The 26,933-nt window shown below is 38.1% G+C and overlaps 2 protein-coding genes across 23 annotated transcripts in view; one reads left to right on the plus strand and one right to left on the minus strand.

Moving 5' to 3' along the window:
* Nucleotides 1-26,933, plus strand: part of ANLN (anillin, actin binding protein) — a 132,559-nt gene that overhangs the window by 40,947 nt on the left and 64,679 nt on the right. The window lies entirely within an intron of this gene.
* The window catches only part of MATCAP2 (microtubule associated tyrosine carboxypeptidase 2), a 69,334-nt gene that overhangs the window by 37,232 nt on the left and 5,169 nt on the right, over nt 1-26,933 (minus strand). For 5 of the 11 annotated variants that reach the window (XM_070264849.1, XM_014739129.3, XM_023639518.2 and 2 more), the window contains 2 exons: nt 26,083-26,152; nt 7,553-8,247 (listed from right to left, as the gene is read on the minus strand). In XM_070264849.1, the coding sequence (XP_070120950.1) occupies nt 7,553-8,247; nt 26,083-26,152 (765 nt within the window). Of the gene's footprint in view, nt 1-7,552; nt 8,248-17,751; nt 19,223-26,082; nt 26,153-26,933 lie in introns of those variants that run through there. The other 6 variants (XM_070264850.1, XM_023639519.2, XM_070264852.1 and 3 more) reach the window with 4 other exon arrangements.

Raw genomic sequence — 26,933 nt, forward strand, 5'->3', positions numbered from 1 at the left:
TTAAATAACATGGTGGCGATGCAAATGGCTTTTTGAGAGACATCAAACACCCTTAAAAAAATGAACTGTTTCTTGCAGCTTTCCTTCTCAATCCCCACTGCAACTATACTGTTCTACACTGTTTCATTCATGGACGTATCTTTCTATAAGACATCAATAATATGTCACTCTTAATGTTTTATTATTTTAAGACAATGTGCTTACATTACATAAAATTATGACTTTGTACTCTCAGTCTCCCACCAGGCAGAACCCTTGCTTGCTCTGAGGTATGTAGTGTCTTTCCTTGGTGACTATTCAACTCTCCTTCCCCGAAGGTACCTCATCTAAGCTTTCCCATCAAGATGCTACAGGACTTTCAGTGATGGGCTAATTTTACAAATAAATAATGTTAATGTGTAATCTGAGATTACTGAGAGTAACCTGAGAGTGAGCTGTTCACGTAAACAGCTGCTTTTGGTTAGTACTAGGGTTCCGTTTTTCACATTGTGGAAGAATAGGTTGCCAGAGAGTTGCGGGGAGATGCTCCATGCTTACTTTGAAAGTCAATTTTACTTCAAGATAAGCAATTCACATTTTTCTATATTAGAATAAAGATACATTATGAAGAATAATGTAAAATTCACATGAATTTAAGATAAAACACAGATTTGCTCCCACCCTGAATTCCTTGGTAATTCTATTTATATCTCTGCTATTAGGTTACCTTCTTAGAAAAGTCTGATAAGCATTCTCCTGAGTTGTCAAGTTGAGTATACATTGTAGAAAGAACTGTACTGAAATGGTTAATTTTTTAATTAGGTTTTTGTGCTTAGAGAAACAAATTTCACTTATTTGGAAAATTAATTTTAACAAACCAAATTATTGCTAATTATGTTGCATTAATAAAGCACTGTTATCTGAAGTAAAAGAATTTTCAGTTACAGCTGGTGGGACTCAGCTTTTCCGTGATTACTGTACAGTGCATAAGAAGAGCTAAATGTTTTTACAAAATAAATGACACAACTGGATATATAATGTGACATGAAATATAATGTGACATGTCTTGATTTGATTAGCCACAGTATTTCTGGGTCAGAAACCTGACAGATGTATGTGGTCCTAGAAAGGGCTCTCAAGGATCATGTAGTCTATTTCCTTCAATATAAACACAAGGAAAATGAAGCAGACACTGTGTGATATTTACACGAGCATGTAGTACGGGGGCAAAAATAAAAATATCAATACTCATTTTGCACCACTGTGTGCAAGGGAAACTTCAGAGATCGAGTCCATCTCTCTCCTATAGAGCAAGATCCCTACAAATCAATCACAAATCAAAGAATATTTTTAAAAGAAGGTAATTCCCCAATTTCTTAGCTACATTTAAATGTCTAACAAACCTTTATGATAGTAATTCTTATAAACAGTAAAATCTATTTTGATATTGGGTGAGAGGGTTATGTCTCAAGATATTGTAAATATTAACAACTACATCTTTATGGAGTGCTTTGGTAAGCTAAGATGGAAAGATGAGAAAGATATTTTATTGTATATTTTTGAGATTAATTTTTTTGCAAATATATGTACATTTCTTCTAGTAACTACAAGTCTTTGCTCTCTGTTCTTCATCTATACTAACATTCTTCAATACTTAATCTTTCATCTTTCCTAAGTGTATCTTTTCTCCCAGAGGTTACGATGCAAGATGCCTGGAACCAAATGAAACGTTCAAAAAGCTTTCTTCTTTATAAGTCAGTTCAGTGGTTTATTTTCACCTACATGTTTTTGTTTTTGTTTTTTTTAAGAAACTGGTTTTTTTTTCTTTTTTTGGTGAGAAAGATTTGCCCTGAGTTAACATGTTGCCAATCTTCCTCTTCTTTTCTTTTTTTTCCTCCCCAAAGCCCCAGTACATAGTTGTATATTTAGTTGTAGGTCATTCTAGTTCTTCTATCTGGGATGCTGCCAGAGCATGGCTTGATGAGCAGTATGCAGGTCCGCCCCCAGGATCTGAACCTGCGAACCCTGGGCCGCTGAAGCAGAGCGCATGAACTTAACCACTGGGCCATGGGCTGACCCCTCACCTACATGTTTGATTTTAAACACCACTTCCCTCTACAATCTCCATTTTGTGCCATTGTTTGTGGCTTTTCCTATTACCGCATTTACTACTTACTACTGACGCTAGTAAATTACCAAGGTGGCTGCCCTGATGAGAACTATTCAATAGGAAGGAAGCAGGGAATAATCTTTCCATTTTAGCTAATCCATATACATGCTTCTTTCTACTAATATGAGTAATCAAAAACTGACTATATTTGCAAATAATTATTTTGAAAAATATAAAGTCTTAGGAATGGGAAAACACTAGATACACTACTTCATTGCAGAAGGAATTTTCAAAAGCTATTTTCAATTATTTTGTTTCATTTGAAGATACTTCAATAATTTTATTTCAACCCTCTCATCAATTTTGGATTGTGCATAGTCCACCTGAAATGGAAAGGAAACAGGTGAAAAGCAATAGGGAGGACAGTGGTAAACAGGGAAAAGGTGTATATTATGGGAACAGTAACGGAAGGAATGTTTCTGCTTTGTTCCCTGGCAGAGTCAGAGGGGCATTAAGAGAGAAATTAGCCACTGATAATGTTGTGGATAGCCTTTTAGGGGAGCCCTTGTATTTGTTTCTTTCACATATTTACTCAGTTTATAGGCTAAGAGCCCGGTTTTGACCTCGCCATTCTTCCTAATGTACTAATTAACACTGTACTATGAGTTGAGATTGAAGCTGTAACTGAAAGATGAGGGTGGGTACTTTAACAGGGAGACAGTACTCTTGTCTCAAAGCTTTCAAAACACAGTCACTATTAATCATATTTCGTAGGTGTAAGATAGAGAGCAAAAAAAAAAATCCTCCAAGTCCCTATGATCAGTTTCTACCAAAGGCATGAATCCTTGCCAGCAAAATGAGAGGATCTTTTGATCTGGTGTCCTTCAGATGCACAGGGTGGCATTACAGTTAGAAAAGCCAGGTTAAAACCATTCTGTGAAACAGTGGTCTGCTGGAGCCTGGACATACTGGCTTGTGACAGCTGAATGAATTTTTATTAATTTGCAAGTCAGTTGATGTTTTATTGCTTGAAACTGGTCAGTGGAAGTATTTATATTTACACCAGGGAAACTGAGAGCTAGTTTGCCAACATACCATCGTGTGGAAGACAGAAGAGTAATTGGGATAGACTCTAGTTCTGCAACTGACTATATATGTGACCTCAGGAGAGTTACTTCACTGCTCTAGATCAGTTTTTTCAACTGGTAACACTACTAGGATTATACCTCATGTGTGGGACTAAAGATATCAATAGGTGTAAAGTACTCAGCATAAAGAGCAATGAGCAAATATTAAGCACACTATCCATGCTAGTTGTAATTTTTCACATATGGATGGTTCATGTGACTTTGTCCTTACATTTCAAAGCAATTTTAATGGAATAACAGAGTAAGGGTCCTGAAAAAAAGGCAGTGTCAACAATTTCATAATAATAAAAGTATATGGAAAATAAGTACGCTTTTTTGGTTCATTCCTCCTCAGCTCAATGCAAAATTTCTAACTTAGCATACATTTAATTTACTTGATCTTCTATATAAATGTCATACAATTAAAGAGTGTTAGAGAAGTAGTATGATACCAAAAAAAGAACGCCATCCTTATGGTAAATATTAACCATATTGTATAAATGCAGGGCCTCGGCTCAATTTGTGAATGGCACCCTCTGGAACTGTGCAACACAGTGGCCCTTTACAAAGCTCTAAGAAGCCAGACCTTATAACTGATTAGGAATCTCAAACTGACAGTAATACAGCCCACAGGGGTGTTTTATTTGGAGAGCACAGCTTTTTTTCCTCCTTCTTTTTGTAAAATACGAATATAAATTTCTTTAAGAGATCAACTTAAGCCCGTCACTCCCCATTTCTTCTATCCAGTAAAGTCTGGAGGAAACCAGAAGCAAGCCTTCAAGAGTCCTCTCCCAATGAAGTCAGACAGGATGCAGTTAACTTCTCCAGCAACCGAGCTGTAAGAATGTGTAAAGAGTTGTTTACCAATGAAATCTGTTACAGACTCAGCGCCCAAGGCTTTTACTGAGGGCTGGTCACATAAGCATTCCTATGCCTAGCACATTCTAAACTTTCAGACTCCCAAAAGGAAAACGAGCATTCAACATAATACATACTGTTTGCAGAGTTTAGGCACAGCAAGTTACTCAACATTTAGGGAAAGTTTTATTTCGGTGTGGGAAACCGTTTACCAGCTAAGTTCTCAGATGCCAGGCTGGGGTTAATCTTGCAAGCAGGCCTTCCTAAGGAGAGCATTCTCAAGCCTGCTGTTAACTACTTTTGCAGACCCTCCTTTAACTTCTCTTTCCTGACAGCCAGAGGGTAGCCTCAGCCCAGAGTCTCTACCCAACACCCCAAAGCCTTTCTTCTTTAACACAAAAGGCCCCCATTTACCAACCACTAATGATCCCCATTGCTCCAGTTTCACTAACAAATAAGAAAATAATTCAGGGGCCAGCCCGGTGGCATAGTGGTTTAAGTTCGCGCCTCTGTTTCAGCAGCCTCGGGTTCACTGGTTCGGATCCTGGGCATGGACCCAACACTGCATGTCAAGCCACGCTGTGGTGGCATCCCACATAAAGTAGAGGAAGATTGGCACAGATGTTAGCTAAGCAACAATCTTCCTCACAAAAAAAAAGAAAGCAATTCAACTTCATCTTATCTGGCCAAAAGTTGACTTATTTTGCCAATGTTATTAAATATCACTCTACCAATCAGAGCTTCCAGTTAGCAAGAGCTAGTCAGGACCTATGCTGAGATATGACACCAGCCAGGGGACGAAAACCAGTCACTTAAGCTGTCCACTGGTTCTATCACATAAATGTATACTTTTCTTTTGACTGTTGGAAATAATGAAAATAGTTCAAGGATTCCTCCTACCACCCCAAAGACCCTTCTCATCTCTCACTTCTCCAATCTTGTTCAACAATGTGCTGGGTCTAAAGCCACGTGGATTTGATATGCAGGTATCCTAGAAATGGTCAGCCACCAGGAAGTAGGGCTGAAAGTGCACTGGCTGCCAGTTTACTGCTCATGAGTGCCACCAAGGTGAGGTGGCCTACTGGTGAGGATGCACCTGATCCTAGACAGCTTTCAGCATTCTCTTATCTCAGACCCCTTCTTCAGCACCCACGAAGCACTACACTCTTTCCACAGCCACAGAAAACAGACAAGTTTCTGTCAAATTTAAACATACCCAAAAGGCTGAGGGAGCTGAGGGCTACCAGCGCTGTCAGCAACAGGCTGAGCAGGGTTCAGCAGGCTCCACCAGGAATTATATTCAAGTCCTCTAGCCCATGCTGGAGGCCATAAACCACCTTAAGGGCCTGAGTGCCTCCTGAGGAACCTACTGCCTGGACCAGAATAAACAGTCCTGGAACTCCTTGACATTGATAGGGCAACCAACTGGGAATGACCAGAGGCTGAGCGGCGCCTTGATTCCACTGTGGTAGACTTCTCTGTGCCTGGAAGCTTTAGCATTGTTCTGCCAATCTGCGCACTAAAGAGGACCACAGTCACTGTCCAACAAGCACACAGACTGCCTGTCTTAAAAGGACCCAGACTGTGAAACTCGGAAGACTGTTAGCTAGCGGGTGGCAAGGCCTCCAGGGTGGAGGCCAGAGACTCACGGGCTATTCGGCCATCCCGGTCCCTTTGTATAGCACATTTCTGAGTCCTGAGACCAGCCCTGAAGCTGCTGCTTTAGCTTTACAGCTGGGGAAGGCAAGGATGTAAGACATCAAGTTATAATTCACTCAGCTGCCAAATAGGAATTAAAGCATATTTTATGGAGGCCTTGTTCTGATGAATCTCCTTTATTGGATTACAGCAGTTTAAACAGTACCTTTGGCATTTGTTGAGAGCATTCTCCCAAATGGTAGCGCTTGAAGTACAAGCCAGCCAGGACTGCTGGTGCTATTTAGAAGTCTCAAGCAACTCAAGTATAGGTTTTATCTCCTCAAGCTGGAATTAGGTTAAAATAAAGATTACAGAGCCACAGGCCAAGCAATGTCAATTCTCAATCTGTGGAGTTGCTGATACTTCCAAACTGCCTTCCACGGAAATAAGAGAGCATTCATTTTGATCAAAATCTCTTTCCCAACTGGCAGGGCTTAGGGTAGGACTTCAAATTAAAGAATATTGGTAAATAAATCTCAGCCATCTCTTTCAGCACTAAAGTGGAAAAAAGCAAACAGCATGTTTATAATTATCATAAATTTTAAAGGAGGGAAAGCCCTGTTCAACCAATTGCAATTTCCACCAAAAATGCCACAAAATGACTGCCAAAACAGGAATAAAAACAATAGCTGACCTTTTTAATAGTGTTTAGTACAATCTTAGCACATTTAAATAAAAAGTGAACGCCCATTAAAAAAACAGAGAAGCAGTAGAAATGTTTTCTTCTAACAAGGGAAAATAAACAGCAAGAGTAAATTATTTGAATCTTAAAATAAGCTTTATATAACAGCTTCAAAAGACTGGTCAGAGTCCATGTCATTTAGAATAAACAACAAAAAATCTGCTGGCCACAAGTCCAAAGAACTGGACTGTAGCAAAAATGCTAAAATAGGGCATGCCCCACAGGGCAAATGGAACCACGCAGTTTTACTTAGCCTACAAACAGATTTTCAATCACTGACAAAACCAAGTGGAACCTAATGCATTATAAAAACTTGTACGAAGTTCATCTAACCAAATGTAGTCTGCCTTTATGATCTCAAAACTAGGCCCTGCAGGTAAACATCAGCCTATCTTTCCACAAATACTTAAGTGGATTTTGAAGTTTATTAAGCTCCAGAACACACAAAACTATGCGCTAAGTGTCTAAAATGAACAATTTGGAAAGCGTTCCTCATATCATTCACATCATGATTTGCTAACCTTGAAGATAATTTTTTAAATTCCATTATTTTCTTCTTTAAATGAGTGCTTAAATATTTATTTTGATGATTATTAACAATTTTAGTAAAGCATTAAAAAGTTCATGGGCAAGTACCATGTCTAGGTTCCCCAGATGCCTATAGGGGCCTAAGCAAGCTGGGAGTGTAACACAACAGGGAGAACCAGAGATTGCACGCTGCATCTAAGGCATTCCAAATCAAACAGAAAACACAAACGGTGTGGGCTACACAACACCTGTCTGTGGGCTGGCTAACAGGCCACAAGTTTGTTACTCCAAAATGAAAGCTTAGAACCAGAAGCTGAAGCTTTGTTCCTAATATAGTTGCTTCCTGCCATAGTCTATATAATAGATTCCTTATAGATATTGATTAATGCAAAGTAGTTTACATATAGGCTATGGCCACTCACCTGGAGATTGCATGTCACATATTTACATGTCCTGGATGGGAGTTAACTACAACATATAAATCATTGGAATAGTTTTGCCTTTTAAAAGACTGCAAATAATTGTTTTAGTTATACAAAATGAAATAACACTATTGAAGTAGCATTTTACCTGCTTAAGAAATCGGTCAGATGCGTTGCTGTGCTTGGCTAATACACTTGGCAGAGAAGGATTAGCATATTCAAACTGAGGATTGTAGGTATAGTCAGACTTGAAGAATCTAAGTTTTTCTTTCTCCAAGTTGGTGGGCTTTATAGCAGTCAGTATACAAAATTTCTTTCCAGAAAAGTCATCTCCTTTTTCAAAACTTCTAGACAGCTGAGGCTGTGGCTTTGGCTTTGGAAGAGTGGAGAAATGGCACCGCTTGACCTTGTTTTTGAGTTTAGGGGGCAGTACTATGCTGTTCCCTGTAACAGAGATATCATGTGTAAACTTTACAGGACCCGACACTGAACCAGTGAAAATAACAGCAGGCTGCCTTTCTAGGCAGTACCAAGTACCACTGCTCATCTCAGGCACTGGGGCTTTCATCTTGCAAAGATCTTTACTACGAGAAGAGCTAGGAGATTTGCTGGGTTTTCTACATCGTTTGGAGTAGGTAGAGGAAGACTGTTTTTGTGAATGATGCTTTTTCTCCTCTTTGCTCTGTAGTAGGACATTGTAACTACTGGTTCCAGTCGTGAAAATGTCCTTTAGTACTCCAGGAGATAAGTGTGAAATGCCTCTTCTGCTGTCAATGATCAATGACTCTTCTGCATTTAGAATAGACTTCTTAGCAAGTTCTTGCTCAGGCCAGTGAAGCTTTTCTGTGTTAATAAACAAAATCAAAACAAAAGAAATAACAAAATACCAGATGAAGCCAATTGCTTATTATAGGAAAAGTATTCTGAAGGTTCTGTAAACTTTATAATTTTGCAACAATCTTTAGAAAAGACAATTATTAAACGGATATTTCACTAAACTTTGGTCATGCTAAAGACTGTCACTTCTATATGAGTGTATATATTCTAAATTATCTATAAAAATCCTCAGTTTCCAACCATTTAGATGATCAAAATCTCATATAGATATAATGCACATAAATAATATGAATACACAACTCTACCAAAGAATGTGGATTTCGTAGAAAAGATAAGGTTTTCAATAGTATAACCAAAATCAAAGTAAAATCCAAGGCACTTTCAAAGTCAATACAATCTTGAAATCTGACGCTATATACAAAGGTAGCCATCAATAAAAGGACTACTACCTCACTCATCCCAAAAACTATTTTTAAGATTAAATAAATGATATGTATATGTTCAAGCATGTTTTAGTAACGTCACTCAATATTAACTGGTTGACTGTTAATTCTAGGTGATAGGTTAAAATGAAAGAAAATCAAGCTTTTTCTTGCCAAGTCTGAAGAAATCTGTAATTACTATTACATAGATATCTGTATATCAAATGGGAAACTGAGGAGAGCCCAGCTTTGCCTTCAGATCTCACGTGGGCTTTAAAGAGGTAGCACTTGATATACTGTTGCTCATGCACTGCTTTAAAACAGTGTTGATTTGCATTCTCTCATTCCACAAATACGCGGACTACTACTAATGAGGTACATGGCTCTGAAAAACATCTGTAGAAATATATTGTTCCTGCCTTCAACTAGCCTCTAATCTAGCTCTGATGGCAAGGCAGTCCTAGGAAGATCTGAATAATAATGCAAGGTAGTGTAAGTTTAAATGTGAAACACAAAAGATATAGATAATAACCTAGAGTTAAAGAAGGAAGAGAGCAACGTGATGAGAAACAGATGAGGAGATTTCAAGTGGACCCTTAAGAGCCTTCAGATTCAATTCTAAACTGACGAAGTGTCTTAAGTTTGTCTACAATCCTGCTTATCTGAGCAAGACTCCAGCCCAAGTCCTAGCTAAAAATCTGACCTCTGACCAAGTCTGCCTTTTCTACATCCTTTCTGCAAATGTGACATATTATGATTCCCTCAACCAGTTCTCTTTTCCAAGTCTCGTGGACCCTTACACCTCTAGTCCTCAACCTCTGGCTCCTACTATGGAGGCAATTTCAATGTCAGCTAACTTAAACAGCTGCCTGCCTTGCCAAGAAAGACAATTTTTATTTTATTTTAATTTTTTGAAAACTGTTTAACCACATACATCTGTCATTCTCTCATTCAAGATTACACATTCAGGTATCCTTTTTATAATAAGTAGTAATAATTAATAATAATAACAGCAGTCACCATTTGTTGACACATTTATGTGAGTTTTTGATTTCACCAAAAACTGTACATGTTCTATCACTTAAGCCTCAGAGATGTTAAGTAATTTGCTCAATGTTATATGACAAGAAAATAATAAACAGCAAACCGTGATCTGAATGCAGGTGTGTCTGATTACAGAGTCCATGCTCATTCTATTATGTATGGTCATTCATTCAATTATCTACAGACATTCAGTATTAAGTCTGCTACATGGACAGCACTGCAGCTTTTCTTCATTTGTATGGGACACAGCATCCCAGTAAAACATGGTAATCTGAATAACTGATATACTAAGATAGGTACCAGGACCATGTTTTACTTATCTCTTTCTTTCCAACATCTAGCATGGTATCTGTTAGGCATTCAATAGATGTACACTGAATAAAAGAATGAATGAGTGAATAGTATGATCCTAAAACATACCATTCTCCAACCATTCTAGATAAACACGTATTTGTAGTTCTGGGACCATTCTATATTTCTATGAGATCATTGTAGAGTGGAAATATAACAGGGAACTCCCTGAACCAGTGGTTTTCAACTGGGGGCAATTCTGTTCCCCAGGGGACATTTGGTAATATCTGGAGACATTCGAGTTGTCACAACTAAGGAGGGGTGCTACTGGTATCTTGTGGGTAGAGGCCAGGGATGATGCTAAACATCCTTCAATGCAGAGGACAGGCTCCTACAACAAAAATATTCATCCTAACTTAGTGCCAGAGTAGAGAAACCCTGCCCTCAACGTAAGTTTCTAAAGCCCTGAAGTCATAGGTTTTAGCATAAAGAAACAGTACTGAGTCAAAAGTGGATAATAAACAATCCAAATATGTAAGGTACTTAAAAGTCATTCTAGTTGACATTTTCTAGGCCAACATGTGAAAGTTGAATTCTGGTGTCTAAAAGACAACAAAAAAGCATGAACTTGCACGGGCTAAATAAAATGTCTACTACATGTACAAGTTGAGAGGTAGGAGCTAGACTGCACCGGGTCATGTTGAAGGTTGATTACACAAAGAAGCCATTCAGTAAATGTTAAAGACCAGCCAAAAGTAGAGAGAACAAATGAAACTTTCATTACAGACTGGTAGGTCCCAGTTCCTCAGGGGTTTCAGACTTAAGTGTTGCCAACTGACAGTCAAAACTAGGCAGTCTGGGCAAACATAGGCTAAGGAACACCAGACCACAGGCTGCAGCCCAAATGCCCACAAACAATGTCAGTTTCCCTAAAAAGACACAAGTTTACCAGAGAAGAGTTAATAACAAAAGCAAGACTGAAATGGACACTAAAAGGGAAAGAGCAAGAGAAGTGAGATAAGAATAGGGTAACACAGGCCTAGAAAAGTTGGGTAAGGACTAGACACAGCCAGGAAGGTAAAGAGAGGTAATCAGGTTCCTTTCTCATTTAGTTTCACAATAAAAAGGGGAAAAGTTACATCAAATTAAAATCAATGAATAAAACTACTTTGAAGAATTCCTAATTTTGATGGTTTATTACATGTGTGTTGTGTTGATTTTTTTAAAAGATGAAGAGTCAAAGTAAAAATGCTTTCTTTGGTTCCTAAGACTCAATAGCTCTATAACCAAAGAGCTGAGTTTGTTGAGTTCTTTTGTTTTGTCATAAAGCATGGGTGACTTCTAAACTCATAATTTTGTACCATCTCAAACAATGTATACACTTCAGGATACTAAAAAATGTCCTAACCCATCTGCCAAAATACTTAAGGAGGAGTTGGGGTGGGAGACAGATGAGGGCAGAACCCCTTTACCCGCAGGAGTTGTAGCATTTCAGTTCACTTGCTAATTATCTCCCTGAGAGGCTTAGCATCAGTCCTTGTTGAGCTCCATCTGCTGATGAGCAAAGTTTGTGAGCGCCAATGGTGTATTTATTTAATAAACTCCAATCCTGCCAAATGCTAAGATCCTAGGAAGTTCATTAAAGTGAAGCAAGGTGGTCATTCAAACAACTCATACAAGATAGATATAAATTAATTTCTCAGAGTCACACTAATCTTATTTCAGTTGTATTAAAAAGTATTAGAGAACCTGAAACACAGTTTTTTGTCCTTCCAAATACTATAGTTTACTTTAAGAAAAAATTATTTTAAACATGCATCAGAACATAATAAAAGGCCAATATGAAGATTTCATTGAAACAGCCTATACTCCTAACTCCCTTTTCCTGAAAAATTAAAACTTTTTAAAAACATAAGCAGGCTTCTTTGGGGGATGTGTAACTCATTTTCCCTCAGAAAAGTAATAAGGTAATTAAAAATCATACTTTCTCATATTAAAAGTTACTATAGAATGTAACATTTTAGCCATCAGCAATCTGCTTCTCTGTAACCTTGGAGTAAATGAAAATAATTTATTTATCAAAGAATTCATTCACCTCAACTTGATTACCCATATTGAGGGAAAAAAAGGGAAATAATATTACATTAAAATTGATACTCAGTATATTCACCTACTTGTTATATTACCAACACAATGAAAGCTAAATTTGTACCTAGAACAGGAGAAATGGATACCAGGATTCCTGGCTTCCATTCCCAGCTCTTTCAATGACCTCTCTGTAAAATGAGCCTAATCACTAAACCCATCAGTACCTCATGTTCCCCATATAAAGGAACGAGAGAGAGAGGGGAACACTGTTCACTAAACTCTTAGTGTTTCACAACTGTGAATAGGTGACGTTTCAGTGATTATGAGCTCCCTAGGCGAAAGGAAGATTGGAGCACCAGAAACAAAGCCTGGTGGAAAATACCATTCAACCAATTTTGACCTACAAAATGGCAATTCTATATGGTTCACTAATACTTATGAAACCTGAGAACCTGGGATAATTTTATACCACAAAGTCATAGTTGCTTGAATACAAACAGAAGAAAAGGCAGAACACAACAAAATAATCCCCGAACAAGATAAATATTTTAATTTTATCAAGTAGTTCATCACCACTTAAAACTCAAATTATAGATCAACAGTGGAAAGGATGAATAAATTGTGGCATATTCAAACAACAGAATACCAGAATACTATATTGCAATGAAAAGTAACAAACTGAGGTTGCAAGCAAAATATAAATGAATCTTACAGACAATATTGAGGAAACAAAGCCAGACCAAGAGAGTACATACTGTATTATTTATACATAGTTCAAAAACAGGCAAAACTAACTTACGGGATTAGAACTCAGAATAGTGGTTACCTTTGAGGGAGGGGTTATAACCTAGGAGGTGCTACCAGGATATTGGGTGCTAGAAGTGTTCTATATCTTGTTCTGGGCATTGGTTACATATATATAAATTCATCAGGCTGTACATTTAAGACCTGCACTTTACTGAATATAAGTTACACCTTAATTTTTTAAATAGTATATAAAAAATAAGGATCTTTGAAAACATTTATTGCCCAATTTGTCTGCATTATAACAGATAATCTATTAATCACAATATCTCTAAATTCAATATCACCCAATATAGTTTCTCAACTGTAAGTAAAAAAAAAAAAAAAAAATGAGATGAAAAGTCACTGCTAATATCATTCAGGAACTGAGAAACTCAACCGTACTTCACGATGCCTAAAAATGTCACAGTCCCAGTTAGGAGCACTTCAGTGTTACTCTATTAGTAACAATGATTCTTATAATGTGACTGGTTTTTTTGGTCAGAAATTGTTGTGTGCTATTTTTTTTCTTTACAGTTATAAATATGCAGGGTATTCTGTAATGCCAGAAAATGATAGTTGTGGTAAAGGAAACAGCATTAAACACCATCTAAAACAACAGTGAACATGCTAGGAAACAAACTGTTCCAAGGCTTTCCACTGAGAATGAAGACAAAACTCCTAACAGGGCATACGAAGTTGCTCAAGGTCAAGTGCTCTGCCTCTCTGGTCTCATCTTGCATAATGTTGCCCCTAATCAGTCCACTCTAGCTTCCTTTCATTTTGTCAATCCTCTTACCATTCTCTCTCCAGACACAACACTTCTTTACATGCTGTTTCCTATGTTTGGAGAGCCCTTCCCTCCTCTCTGTGTTAAATTCCTACTCATCCTTCAGTTCAAATATCACTTGTTCAGGAAACCTTCTCTGGAAAGTTCTTTGAAGCACTTGTCATGGTTGCAGTTTTATTGGTATACATTTGTGTTTGTTTTTGCTCACTCACTGCCCTGCTTAGGAAAGGATGGCCAGAGAGGTAGCCAAGGGAAGAGAATATCTGAGAGGATACAGGATTCGAATGGCTGAAGGTGAGGCGAAAATCATACCATCCTGGACAGTATGATTTTTCATAAAAGAAACAATGCATGATGTTGAAGACAACTTTTAATGGTAGATGCCTACTGCTGTAGGACAAACAGGACCTTTGTGCCTAACTGTATTCAACTCATATGGCCAAACACAGGCCTTAAGAAGACGTTTGTCTCCCGTATCTTTAAAATTTCACTTTTGCTACAACGGAGCTTCATTTCCAGATGACGCATAATCACTTCTTATATCACATATAAAACACAGGCAGTAAGAAGTTGCACCTTAACAAATCTTATATTACATGGCTTCTGACAGCATTTTGTTACTCACTGAATGAGCTAGGTGTCTTCTTTCCTATTTTGAAGACAATTTTATAGTCAAGTAAAATATGATCTTTCCAGGCAAAAGTTATTTACAGACTTGCCTGTGATAAAAACTCAAAAAACACCTTGAGTAAACTATCAGATAATGTACGGTTGATATTAAATGAGATATTCACGTTGAATTTTGTGGCTTAAAACAGCATATAGTCATCATAACAGTGTTCTGACTTTCCTAGTGGTTGAGAACATGGGCTTTGGAATGGAGTTCCTCCAATTTGAATCTTGGCTGTTTATTAGTAGCTGTGACCTTGACCAAATAACTTAATTTCTTTATGCTGTAGTTACCTTATCTGTAAAATGGGATAGTAACACTACATATCTCAGAGTATTCGTGTGAGGAACAAAAAATTTAATATATGTGAAGCGCTGAGAACAGTGCTGGCCTCTAGTAAAGCAGCCTGTGTTGACTATCAGCATCATTACTATATTCAATATTATATTCAGCTCCTATAGAAATACTCCATGGAATGACATAAATGGGAAAATATTCAGAATCATTAAATTTTTATTTCCAAGGTAAACTTAACATTAAGTAGTTAATTCTACATTCTAGAATCAACATTTTAGTGGCTTTAGTATAATAAACTAAACTATCTTCTTTAAAAAGCTGTGAGAACACAGAGAAATCTTTTCTGATTTGATTGCATTTCAAACAGCACATACAGCATACACATCTTTCTTATTTACTCCTCCAATCAGCAGTTCCACCAGGACACTATATTTAGCTTATATTAAATCATAACTAATAAGTCAAAGATTGGAAAGATATAGGAAGTGATTTCAGAAACACTTAAGTAATTGCTTTAGTCCTAAAATAAAAAACAACCAGTCTGCTCTACATTTATAACGATTTTAAAGCTGAAGAAAAAAAGAACACATTTCCATCAGTACTCTCCCCACGAACAATCAAGTCTTTCAGCTAATCAGGAGCACATGGGCTTCTTAGATATCAATAGAAAGTAAGGGGATAGCAAGGAAGAGGAGGGCATTTTTTTTTTTTTTGAGGAAGATTAGCCCTGAGCTAACATCTGCTGCCAATCCTCCTCTTTTTGCTGAGGAAGACTGGCCCTGAGCTAACATCCATGCCCATCTTCCTCTACTTTATATTTGGGATGCCTGCCACAGCATGGCTTGCCAAGCAGTGCCATGTCTGCACCCGGGATCCAAACCGGCGAACCCAGGGCTGCCGAAGGGGAATGTGTGCACTTAACCGCTGCACCACCAGGCCAGCCCCAGGAGGGCATGTTTTCAGCTAAACTCTCTTCATAAAGTTTCTGGCTGTCCAAATTGGGCTTTCCGATATGTCAGTGATATGCTGGGCACAGGGTTCTAGAATTATAGTTTTAACAAGTCAAGCACTATATAAAAGAAATGGAGAAACTATTTTTTAGAAAAACAACTTGGTCAGTTACTTTTCAAGGGCCTGTAAATTTGAGGCTTGAATTGTCCCAAATGGTTATCTGAATTTTTACTGAATAGAAATTCACTGCCAAATTATCTATCTCAAGGTACACAACGTGCAGAGTTGGATTGATCAGTGTATTGTCACCAAATTATAGGAACGGAGTCGAGGTAAGAGGAGTGGGTCTACTAATTTATAAAGCCTCTCTCCTCAAATTTCCAACTCTGCGTACTGAAAAACAGGAGATCAACTTTGTATTGCTGGCTAGTTGGTCAGAATATCCACTTTCTAATACTATGATTACCATAATCATAATCTGTCTACCATGATTGCTATGCTTCGGGGAAATTAATCGATGTTATTTCTAAACAGTTATCTAATAACATTCACTTTAACAGAATCTACATTTTTCTCCAAGGCAGTGGTTCTCAAATGGGGGGCTGAGGGCGTTATTTTGCTCTACAGGGGACATATGACAATGCCTGGAGACATTTTTGGTCGTCAAGACTGGGGGGAAGCAGGGTAGTTTGCTACTGGCATCCAGTGGACAGAGGCCAGGAATGCTACTAAACCTTCTACAATGCACAGGACAATGCTCCAAAACAAAGAATTAACCATTAATTCAATGTTAGTAGTACCAAGGTTGAGAGACCCTGCTCCAAGATAAAAAGAAAGTATGGTATTTTTAAAGTAACTTTCAACATTTTCATTGCATTTTAAGATGGAAGAAGAGCATCTATATCAAATCACTTTGTGTGTGTGTGTGTGTGAGGAACACTGGCCCTGAGTTATCTGTGCTAATCTTCCTCTATTTCATGTGGGATGCCACCCCAGCGTGTCTTGAGGAGTGGTGCTAGGTCCATGCAGGGGTCCTGTGAACCCAGGGCCGCAGAAGCCGAGCATGGGAACCCAACCACTACCTGCCACAGGGTGGGCCTCTCAAATCACATTTTTAAAAAATCTACTGTCAATTTAAGTTGCCTCCTAGATCTTAGATCCTGTAATTGTCTATGTTTCCTGTCAACATAAATAACAATGAGAAAAATCACAGCAATGTCATGATTGCACAAAATCAGCTCCTCCACGTCTTATAACATGGAACATGAAATAGAACAGTATAAAATTAAGACCTTAAATATTTTCATTGGAAAGGAATTTAGTTCTACAATTAAAAAGTTCACAGAAAAATGAACTATTAGGTACTGCAATGCCTGAAAGTAAAAAATTCTGGCCTTATTTTGACAGTAGTTTGAGGATTAGGCATTTCTGTTCCTCTGTTGTTCTTCGTTGTTCTAAGTCAATGGTTTGTACTGGACTACCACAAACCTGTCTTGCAGAAATGTGATACGGAATCAAATGCCAGGAAAAATGGCCTAGGAATTATTCTAATATCATGTAAGATAATTTTTAAATGGTTAATATCCATAGTTATTTTCAAAAAATAATAAAAGGCAAGTAAGCTTTCTGACCTGGGGTCTAAAACACCCATTTCTTACGCTTGGTATAATACATACTATAAAGTGACATTGCTATCATCACCTCAAAGGGTTCTCATTGACTAAATAATAAAAGTGTACATACAAACACAGTATAGATATGGAGAGATATTTTCGCTTAGCTCTGATTTTTCTGAACATTCTAGAAAATCAGATCCTAGTACACTACAATGCCTAATTACATACCTAATATACTTTGGAATAGAGCTGAACAATATTTAGATTGTACATTTGTAGGGCCAGGCATCTATCATAATTTACTTCACTAGATTCCACGGCACGTGCTTACTGAGAATAAGTGACAAAAGGAAAAGGGACTGTTCTCTCTGCTCCCTGAGCACCTCCAGCGCGCCCCGCACTGTTGGGGCGCTGCGCTGAGCGCCCGCGGAGCACACCTCCTACCGTTACCTCGGCCTCCGGGCGGTCGGGATGCCCACCCGCCCGACATCCGCCGCAAGCGGCCGGGCGCACACTGCCGCCCCGCCAGCCCCGGGGCCAGCGTTCCCCGGCACTCACCCGTCACGCGAATGGACTCCAGCATCGTCCCGCCGGGCGGCGGGCTCCACGGACGCGGAGGGCGAGGGCCGGGCGGGAGGCAGGCAGGTGCCGGCTGGGTCGCCTCTACCTCTGGCCTGGGCCTCAAAGGAGGGGTCGCGGCGAGAGGTTGCTCTCGGCGACCTGGGGCAGGATAAGGTGGGTAAGGACTGACGAAGACCTGCGGACACAGCGCTGAGAGGCGCGCCCCCTCCAGCTGGCAGGTGCTGGAAGGTACACCGGACGGCCCTACGGTGCGCAGCTGCGCTCAAAACCCGCCGCCGTGACGTTACCGCTCCCCCGTTGCTAGGAAACGCTCCTCGCCGACCGCGTACGCGTCGCTTCACGGAGCCTGCGCGCCGCTTGGGGCGCTCGCGCGACAGCGGCCAGGTTCGCCGGGAGAGAGGAAAAAGGGGAACTACAACTCCCGTCGCGCACAGCGACGGATCACACCTGTGGGCTGGGCCCCGGGACAGATTCGGGTCTCTGGCCAGTGGCCTGTACGCATTTTGACTGATTATCCCCAAAGGCGTTTGTGCGCTGTTCAAGAGGGCTTAATATCGTGGTAATTTCACGAGAGAAGGATGGTGTGACGTTACACTCAGCCCCAGCCGCGAACTGCAAAGCCGGTCTCCTCCGCCCTTCAGTTGATTTACAAGGTGCGAAAAAGCTAAAACAATTTTAGATTGAGCTGGTCAAACTGAGTACCTTCATTATTTGACGAAGCTCAAATACATTGACCAGTTGAGTACCCCAGCATAGTATGCTTAATACCCCAGCATAGTATGCTTAGTACTGTACTAAAATACAACTTTTAATTTATGATTGTGCAATTGATAGGGGCTGAATGTTGTTTTTCGGTTTATTATTCTACGGGAAATGTAGAAACTATACCATTCAACAAATTTTTTGAGAGCCTCATGTGTGCAAGGTTCTGAGACAGGCCTTGAGTACATAACAAGGGAAATAAGTCTCGCGGAGCTTACAATCTAGGAGGAGCTCATAAGATAGTGTTAGCACTGCCAATTTTCAGAGCCACCTTTTTTCTTTACCCTTCCTCAAGGTTGAGATAGGACACAAATAATTGGGATGTTTTTTCAAACTCGGGAACAAAGGAAAAGTTGAAGTTATGTCAGGAACATCGTACTCTGAAAACGACAGAGAACGTGTGAGAATTGGTATCTTTTTCATCAATTAGGAGGGAACAGTGGAAATTTAACTGTGTCACAAATAGTGGATAACAACATCCTATTCTGTCAGAAAGTCCTGTGAATACTATCTTCAAAGTATATCCAGAATCCAGCTACTTCTCACTGTCACCACTGCCACCATTCTGGTTCAAGCCACCACCATCTTTAGTCTGGATTATAGTTACAGTCTCCTAAATGATCTCTGTATTTTCACCCTTGCCCTCTTCACTTTATTCTCAAAACTCAGTGGCCTGCATGATTCTGTGAAAAATCTGGTAATGCCACTCTTTTGTGAAAAACACTTCAATGGCTTCCTTTCTTACCTATGAGGTCCTTTATGACCTAGCCTCCTTCACTCATTGATCTCATCTCCCACAACTCTCCCCCTTGGAATCCTCCAGATACACTGGCCTCCTTGATATCCCTCAACTGTGCCAAGCACTGTTTCACCTCTTGGCCTTTGCGACTTGGGAGTTCCCCTGCCTGGAATGCTCTTTCCCGAGATGTCCACAGGACTAGCTCCTTCACCTCTTTCAGGACTTAATCCAAACGTCACTTCTCAGTGAGGCCTTTCCTTACCGCTCAGTTTAAAGTTCCACTCCTTTCTCAGATTTTCTATCCCCCTTCTCTGCTTTATTTTTTTCCTTAGCACTTAACATTATCTAATTTATTATATATTTTACTGATTTATCTTGATTATGGTCTGTCTCCATCCCTAGAATAAAATTTCCACATGGGCAGTGATTTTGTTTATTCACTGCTATATTCCCAGCATGTAAAATAGTGCCTGGCACACAGCAGGGACTCAATCAATTATTTGTAAAATTAATGAATAAGTAGACAATAGAAAGTATTCATTTGCAATGACAACTCAAAGAAAACGGAACGATATAAAATGGGCTTGTAGATAAAGAAGAAATCTTCAGGTGAAGATAAGCACTTGATACAGTAATGAGCAATGAATCCTTTGCATTCACAAGAGTTATTTTTGCAACTTATGTCCTCGGGAAAAAGGCTGTAAATGAACCTTATATACCTAGCATCCTTATCTACCTAAAACTCTGAAATCTGCTTTCCGAGTTTGCTAGAAAGGCACCTATAACCCCTGCAAATTTCTAGTTTTTAAAGTCACTGCAGTTTAAGAACTGTATTTCTCAAAAAACATAAAGACTCCTAAAAGATGTTTCCAAGTCATATGTTCAGCATCTGTTTAAAGAATTGACTCTGAATGCTTTTACTAAAGCATGCTTAATCACATTGTCCATTTTCATTATATTTTGAAGAAACCAATATGTATTATTTCATTCATTCCACAGGTATTTATTTATATACAAGGCACTGGGCTTAGTGCTTTTAGAATATGTAAAAGACACAATACCCTCAAGAAATTTACTGACTTGTAGCAAAGCTTTTATATATATATGTATATATATATAGACTCACATTGCATACACACACACACACACAATACAAGTTAGAAAATGATATGCACTAAAGATATACCTCCCTCTTCATTTCTTTAAACTTCATTTCATTAAATATTTCATTAAATGTAAGAATTCTAAAAATAAACAATTTGATGCCTCTGTAGTAGCCCACCTAGAATAGTATTTCATTGTTTACTTTTAAAATCATTTTTATGTTCACCCTACCAATATTTCTTGTGGATCATTTTGATTTCTAAATATCTTTAGTGATAAGTACTACATAAAGGTGCACATCAATTTAATCAAAGCATTTTTAACATATTCTTCATGTACTATTAGGCATTGAAGTACTCTTGCTAACGAATTCATGAAAACAAGGAGTTTAATTTCATACAAAACTGGTACTGTTAAAGCTCCTTTTACTGTTCCCGCCTATGCAATTATTCATCCTCATCAAGCTTTGTGCATCTGCTTTGTTAATTATTGATTCGTGCTACGCCTGCTTAGTATTTCCATTGGGTACAGCATCTGCAGCTGTCCACTTGGCTGCTTTTGAGTCAGCATTGTTTTTACATGTCTGCCAGAACAATGAACAATTCTGTCTTTCTGAGAAACTTTCCTTTATACCTGTTTCTATATAAACCATTAATATCAAGCGAAAAGAATTGATGTGATTATCAGTTACTACTCCATTTTCAAATCCCTGATTGCAAAATAAAGTTAAGAATTTATAAAAACTCCTTTTAATAATTTATGTTTATCTTTAAGGATGCGCCACCCCCCTCTTTTAAAAGTTTTACTAAACTTAAGTTTTCGAATAATAGCCAAGAATGCCATAGTAGATATCCTACTGCAACCTTATACTTCATTTTGCTTTGATAGTTATTTTTATGATCCATACCACCATTGTATTGTGGATCATTATGAGTTCTGAAAATCTTTAAAGATGATTTCTATTTAATTTTAGATATAAAAATGATAGAAAAATAGGTATTTTGATAGAAATATTCTTCTTTTATGTATGGTGAAATTTTTATGTTATGGTTAAAGAACTCATATTTTTCTTATTTTATCAGTAACATTTGTTTAATTAACTCATATGTTAATCTGTATATTCCATGTACATGCCACATGGCAAAATATTCATAGTCAATGGAGTTTCAGGATAAAAAATGTCAGTTGAAACAAATGTGTAATAAGAGAGGATTTTTTTTTTTTTTAGAATAAAATATCAACATCCTCCTTTTTAAAGACTTAGAACATATTTGATCATTTACCTTGAATGGATGAATTGGGTAGTAAATGCCAAGAGAGAGGAAGAGAGAGATAGTGAAGACTGAAGACTGGTGAAGGTTGCTAATAAGTATTGCTAGTGGAGAGATAAATACTATATTTCACTTTCTACAGCAAAAGTTCATTTTGTTGAGAGTAGATCAAGTATATCCATTATGCTTGAAACTGAGAAAAAGTTTAATCTCTTTAAGGAGAAGTTATCTTAGTAACTAAAAAAGAATTCAAACATTAAAATAATTTATTTACTTTTAAATTTCATATGAGAGTTTAAAAGAATAGGAGAAGAAAAGGTTCTAGAAAATACTTCTGACTTTCCTTCCTGTTCTATTGGAAACAATTTATAACATTCTATGTTATAGAAAATATATGAATTGAGGAAAATTAATATGCAGCCCACTGTTATAAAAGAACATAGCAACTCCAGTTGCAACATCCCAGATTCTAACAAGCATTAACAGAAGCCTCAGGGCAAGCTGAAAGCAATGTTCCTTGACTCATAAAAGAAAAGAAAATCCAGGGAATAGTTGATTCCGTGGCTTTAAAAAAAAATTTCAGTGAAGTCTGAATGCTTTCAGAATGTCTGTATTGGGAGAATGGAATGTTTTCAGTACATCTTTTTCAAAAGAATGAAAAGCATTAAGTGCAAGTCAAACAAAAGAATGCTTTGTGAAACTGCCTCTGCCTTTTCACCTCAATGAAAATAGTCACAACAGCACAAAAATCCTGGGAAACACTGATTTTTTTTTTTGATAGGATGTTTTATTGCATGTGACTCGGGGAGGAAGAATATTTTTTAATCAGATTTAAAAAAAATTGGCCATCTTAATTATATTTTGAAGAAACCAAGATGTGCATTAATTTACTCCTTCTAGAGATATTTATTAAGTTCCTACTGTATACAAGGCAAAGATGAAGATAAAGACATGATACCTACCCTCAGAGAACTTACTGACAGTACATACATACATATGCAAACATGATGTACATACATCGACCAGTCCTTGAACACATACATCAGGGATGTGGCAGTGAGTAAATCATACAGAGTCCCTGTTCTCTTGAAATGTATGTTATATTGGGAAAAACAAACAACAATCATGTTAACAAATGGTGTAATTTCAGATACAGATAGATGCTATGAAGTACAGTAAATCAGAGAAGTATGCTAGATGGTGACTTGGAGTAAGGGGGTCAGCAAAGACCTCTTTGAGGAAGTGACTTTAGAGCTCATACTTGAAGGATAAGAAAAAGTCAGCCGTGGGAAATTTGGGGGGACAAGAATACTAGATAGAGGGAATTGCAAAGGCAAAAGCCCTTAGATGGGAATGATCTTGACATGATCCTAGGGGTACATGAAGTTCACCATGGTTGCAGTCCAGTGAGCTGGGGAAAAGCAGTAAGAGAGAAGATCTCAAAGGTAGGCAAGGGCCAGGGAAAAAAATCTGGACTTTGCAATCAGAAGCCACTGGTGGATTTTAAACAGGGCAGTGACATATATGGCTTATTTTTGTAAAAGATTGCATTGACTGCTCTGAGGACAATGGATAAGAGGGTGAGAGTAGAAGCAGGGAATCCAGACAGGAGACTCTCACAGTGGGCCAAGTGAGGGTGATGATGGCTTAGAGTGGAATGGAAGCTGTAGAGAGGGAGAGAAGTAGAAGGCGGAGGATATGTTAGGAGGCAGAGTTTATCAGTAAGTGGGCTATTGGACAGAGGAGGAGGAGAGGAAGAAGGAATTGAACATGACCACTTCATTTTTAGCTTAAATAACTAGGTCCATAGTGGTGCCATCTATGGAAATGGAGAAGATTGGGGAAGAACAGTTTTAGTGGGGAAGTTCTATTTTGACTATGTTTAATATGCCAGTTAGATGGCCAAGTCAAGATTTCGAATAGGTGGTTGGATATTAGAGTTTGGAGCTCAGGGAGGAGATCATGCTACAAGAAATAAATTTGGGAGCCATCAGTATATGGATGGTATTTTGAGTCATTGGGACTGTGAGATCACCTAGGGAGCGTGTGTGTGTAGACAAGAGTGCTCAGGGTAGAACTTAGAGTTCTCAGTCATTTAGTTGTGGGGCAGAGGAAGACGAGCCAACACATATAGAGAGAGTAATATATCCATAACTATATAGCTATAACTACATTTATATGTGTAGTGTGTGTGTGTGTGTGTGTGTGTGTGTGTATATATGACTTTTTTTCTGAACTAAGAGTAGTTTACAGACATGATGCCTCTTTCCCCTAAATCCTTCAGAATATGTATGTAAACATGTAAATATATGTATATGTATGTATATGTACATATGTGTGTGTGTGTGTGTATGTGTGTGTGTATACACACAGAGAAAGAGAGAAAGCGAATGTAGTAAAATGTTAATACATTTGGAATCTGGTTGAAGGGCATCCTCGAATTCTCTGTTCTACTTTTTTCTATGTGTATGTGTTTAAAACTTTTGCAACTTTTCTTTGTCTAAAATCGTATCAAAATAAAGTGGTGCAAACTGAGTACTAAGGTGGAAAATGACTTCACTATGGACAGGATGGGAAATCTTGCAAGACATGATATTCAGCTGTATTCATATTTAGATATCCAAAGGTGTTGGTAGGGCATTCTGGTAGTAGGATCAGGGTGAGAAAGCCATGGAAGTAGCAAAGAGCAGGCTATGTTCAGGGAACAGCAAGTGAATTGAGTTCTGTTCTTTGACAGCTTTCCACTAAGCAAAGTGGGTGGTAAAGTCATTTGCAGAGTAAAGGGGTGGGTTGGGAAATTGATAGAGAAATTTGATAAGGATTCAACTGGATAAGAATGAAAAAATTCTGAGCAACATTAAAGGTCCAGTTAGGTGGGATAAATTTGAAATGGAATTGTCTCAATGCTCAGCAAGCCAGGAAAAACAGAAAAAGTAGAAGGTTAGAGATTGGCACGTTATCACTTCTCGGCCTTTTGGCTAAGATCAAGTGTAGAGATTGGCACGTTAAAGGCAGCAAGAAGAACAAGGGGCCAAGGAGAATGGCATTTAAATGGTTTCCCTTGGGGTCTGGCTGGTTATGGGAGCAAGTGAGGCATAATGGAGGCTGGGCAGTGTTTAGGGGGGACACCTGGGAAGGGCCAATGACAGGTTCTGGAAATCTTAGACTAGTCACAGTCTTCTTGTTTCCTCATCTACTATTTCAAGGGGTTGAATTAGGTGATCCCTGTCAGGTCTTAATTAACTAATTAATTTTCTTCACCTCTTTTTTCTTGGCCTCTTTTTCAGAATAGATTGAACTACTCAGCATGTGGCCTCATAGAAAAGTGCAAGGTGGGAGATCAGGGCTAATACGTGGGCCTGGGTACAAAGCATGAGCTATAACATTTTTAACTTGACCAAAAGTTAGGAAAGGAAAATGGACTGAAGGTTAGGGCTTGGGGCTTGCAGGTTCAGTAGAAGTGAGCAGCAGTGGAGAAGAGATAAGGATTCAAGATTACAATCAGGAGGCCAGTTTTGGGGTTTGAAATCTTAGAGGTGGAGCACTTCCAAGTGTTGGTTAGCGTCCAAATGTGGCCATACATGTGGCAGATGAGTCGAAGAGAGGAGGAGGTCAGCATAGTTGGAAGGTTTGAGGAATGCTGAGGTCAGGGTATAGGAGACTATGGTCACTGAGAATTCATGAGCGAATATTTCCTGAGGGCTTATTACATGCCAGGCATGAATAGTGCTGACAAAGACTGGGATGGTGTCAGACTGTGAGAAGCAAGGAAGAGGAGAGTGAAAGTGCGGGTCATGAACGCCAAAATTTGAAGGATTAATGAGAGAGTAGAAGAATTATGGTCTGGAAGTAGTATGTGAGGAGAAATTTTTGAAGTGTTTGGAAGATAAAGAAGTTCCTGACAGACATCAATGGAGCACAATGAACCTTCCTGTATCAAATTTAGGGAGAAGATTTTATTGATGTTCAATAAAGAGGCTTTGATGTTTAAGAAACACTGCTTCTGCTATTTTGTAATAATTTTAAGAGCTACTTTTCTTTAATATGAGACTGCTAAAAAATTAAAAAATAGGTTCTGTGAATATAGCTTTAAGAAATCTAGGTATGGAAAAGTAAATTTATCAATATGTAAATTATAGTGTGATAAGTACATAAAAGAATTCTTCTTTATGAAAGGATTTACTGTGGTTCTTTAAATATGAATTCCCTTAACACCCTTATTAACCATTTGAGAAGGTAAAAAGGAGATCAAAGCTGTATAAATTTTGAGAATAGCCTATTGAATAAAGGAAATATGCCTGGGGAACATTAATAGCAAAGCTTGTAACCAATGAAATAGCCTTTTCAGTAACATGTATATAATATCCTTTGATGGTTCTTATTCTTCATTATAATAAATGTGTAAAAGAAGTGGCCCTTCAGCCAGATAACCTGAAGCAGAGAACTTGACTTTAATCCTTCTTGTCACTTCCTTATGGTTAGATCTTGGCCTTTTCGCTCCCTGTAAAAGTAAGAATATTTACATCATTGTATTATTTTGTGAATGAAATAAGAATGTGTGTGGATGTATTTTGAAAAATTAACTGTAAATATATAACATCTGGAGCATCCTTATTGAAGTAATTATTTTCAAATTTTTGTATTTTTCAGCCCTCCAATAATTTTATCTGCAAAAAATATAATTACTATTTCCTTTGTTGAAAAGGAAAGATCTTAGAAGGAACAAATACTACTGATTTCCCAGGGCCACCTTTAATCTCTAGTTATCTCTATTTCAGAGCCTTGATTCTATTCTTAAATGAAGAAGCTGTGGTCTTCACCTAAATAAATTGGGAGGTTGTGTTTTTTATTTAAATAACTAGGGAAGACACTTTTGATGACTTTTAGAATGTTAACATCATTTAGGCCAAACTGTGTTGCTAATAATCATGTGAATATAGCATACATTTATTTTCTTTCCTAACTTAATAGTTAAATTTTTTTTTTTTAAGAAAGCAGTTCCAAGAGAAAAACATGGATGGTCTTTATTCAGTACTTTAGATATAGCTCAAGGACACATTTACATCATTACTGTGTCTTTGGTGATCAAAATAAATAAAATGTCAAGAGCATAAACAGACTAGGATTTGAAATCAGGCAGATCTAGTTCAAATTATTAGGTGGTGGTCTTGGGCCATTCACTTAGCCTCTTTGTATCTCAGTTTCCACATTTCTAAAACAGGAATAATAGTTATCTTACATTCATTCATTCAACAAATATCTACTGAACTTGGGTGCCCAGA

The sequence above is a fragment of the Equus caballus genome, chromosome 4 (assembly GCF_041296265.1).
Source record: "Equus caballus isolate H_3958 breed thoroughbred chromosome 4, TB-T2T, whole genome shotgun sequence".
Taxonomy (NCBI): Eukaryota; Metazoa; Chordata; class Mammalia; order Perissodactyla; family Equidae; genus Equus; species Equus caballus.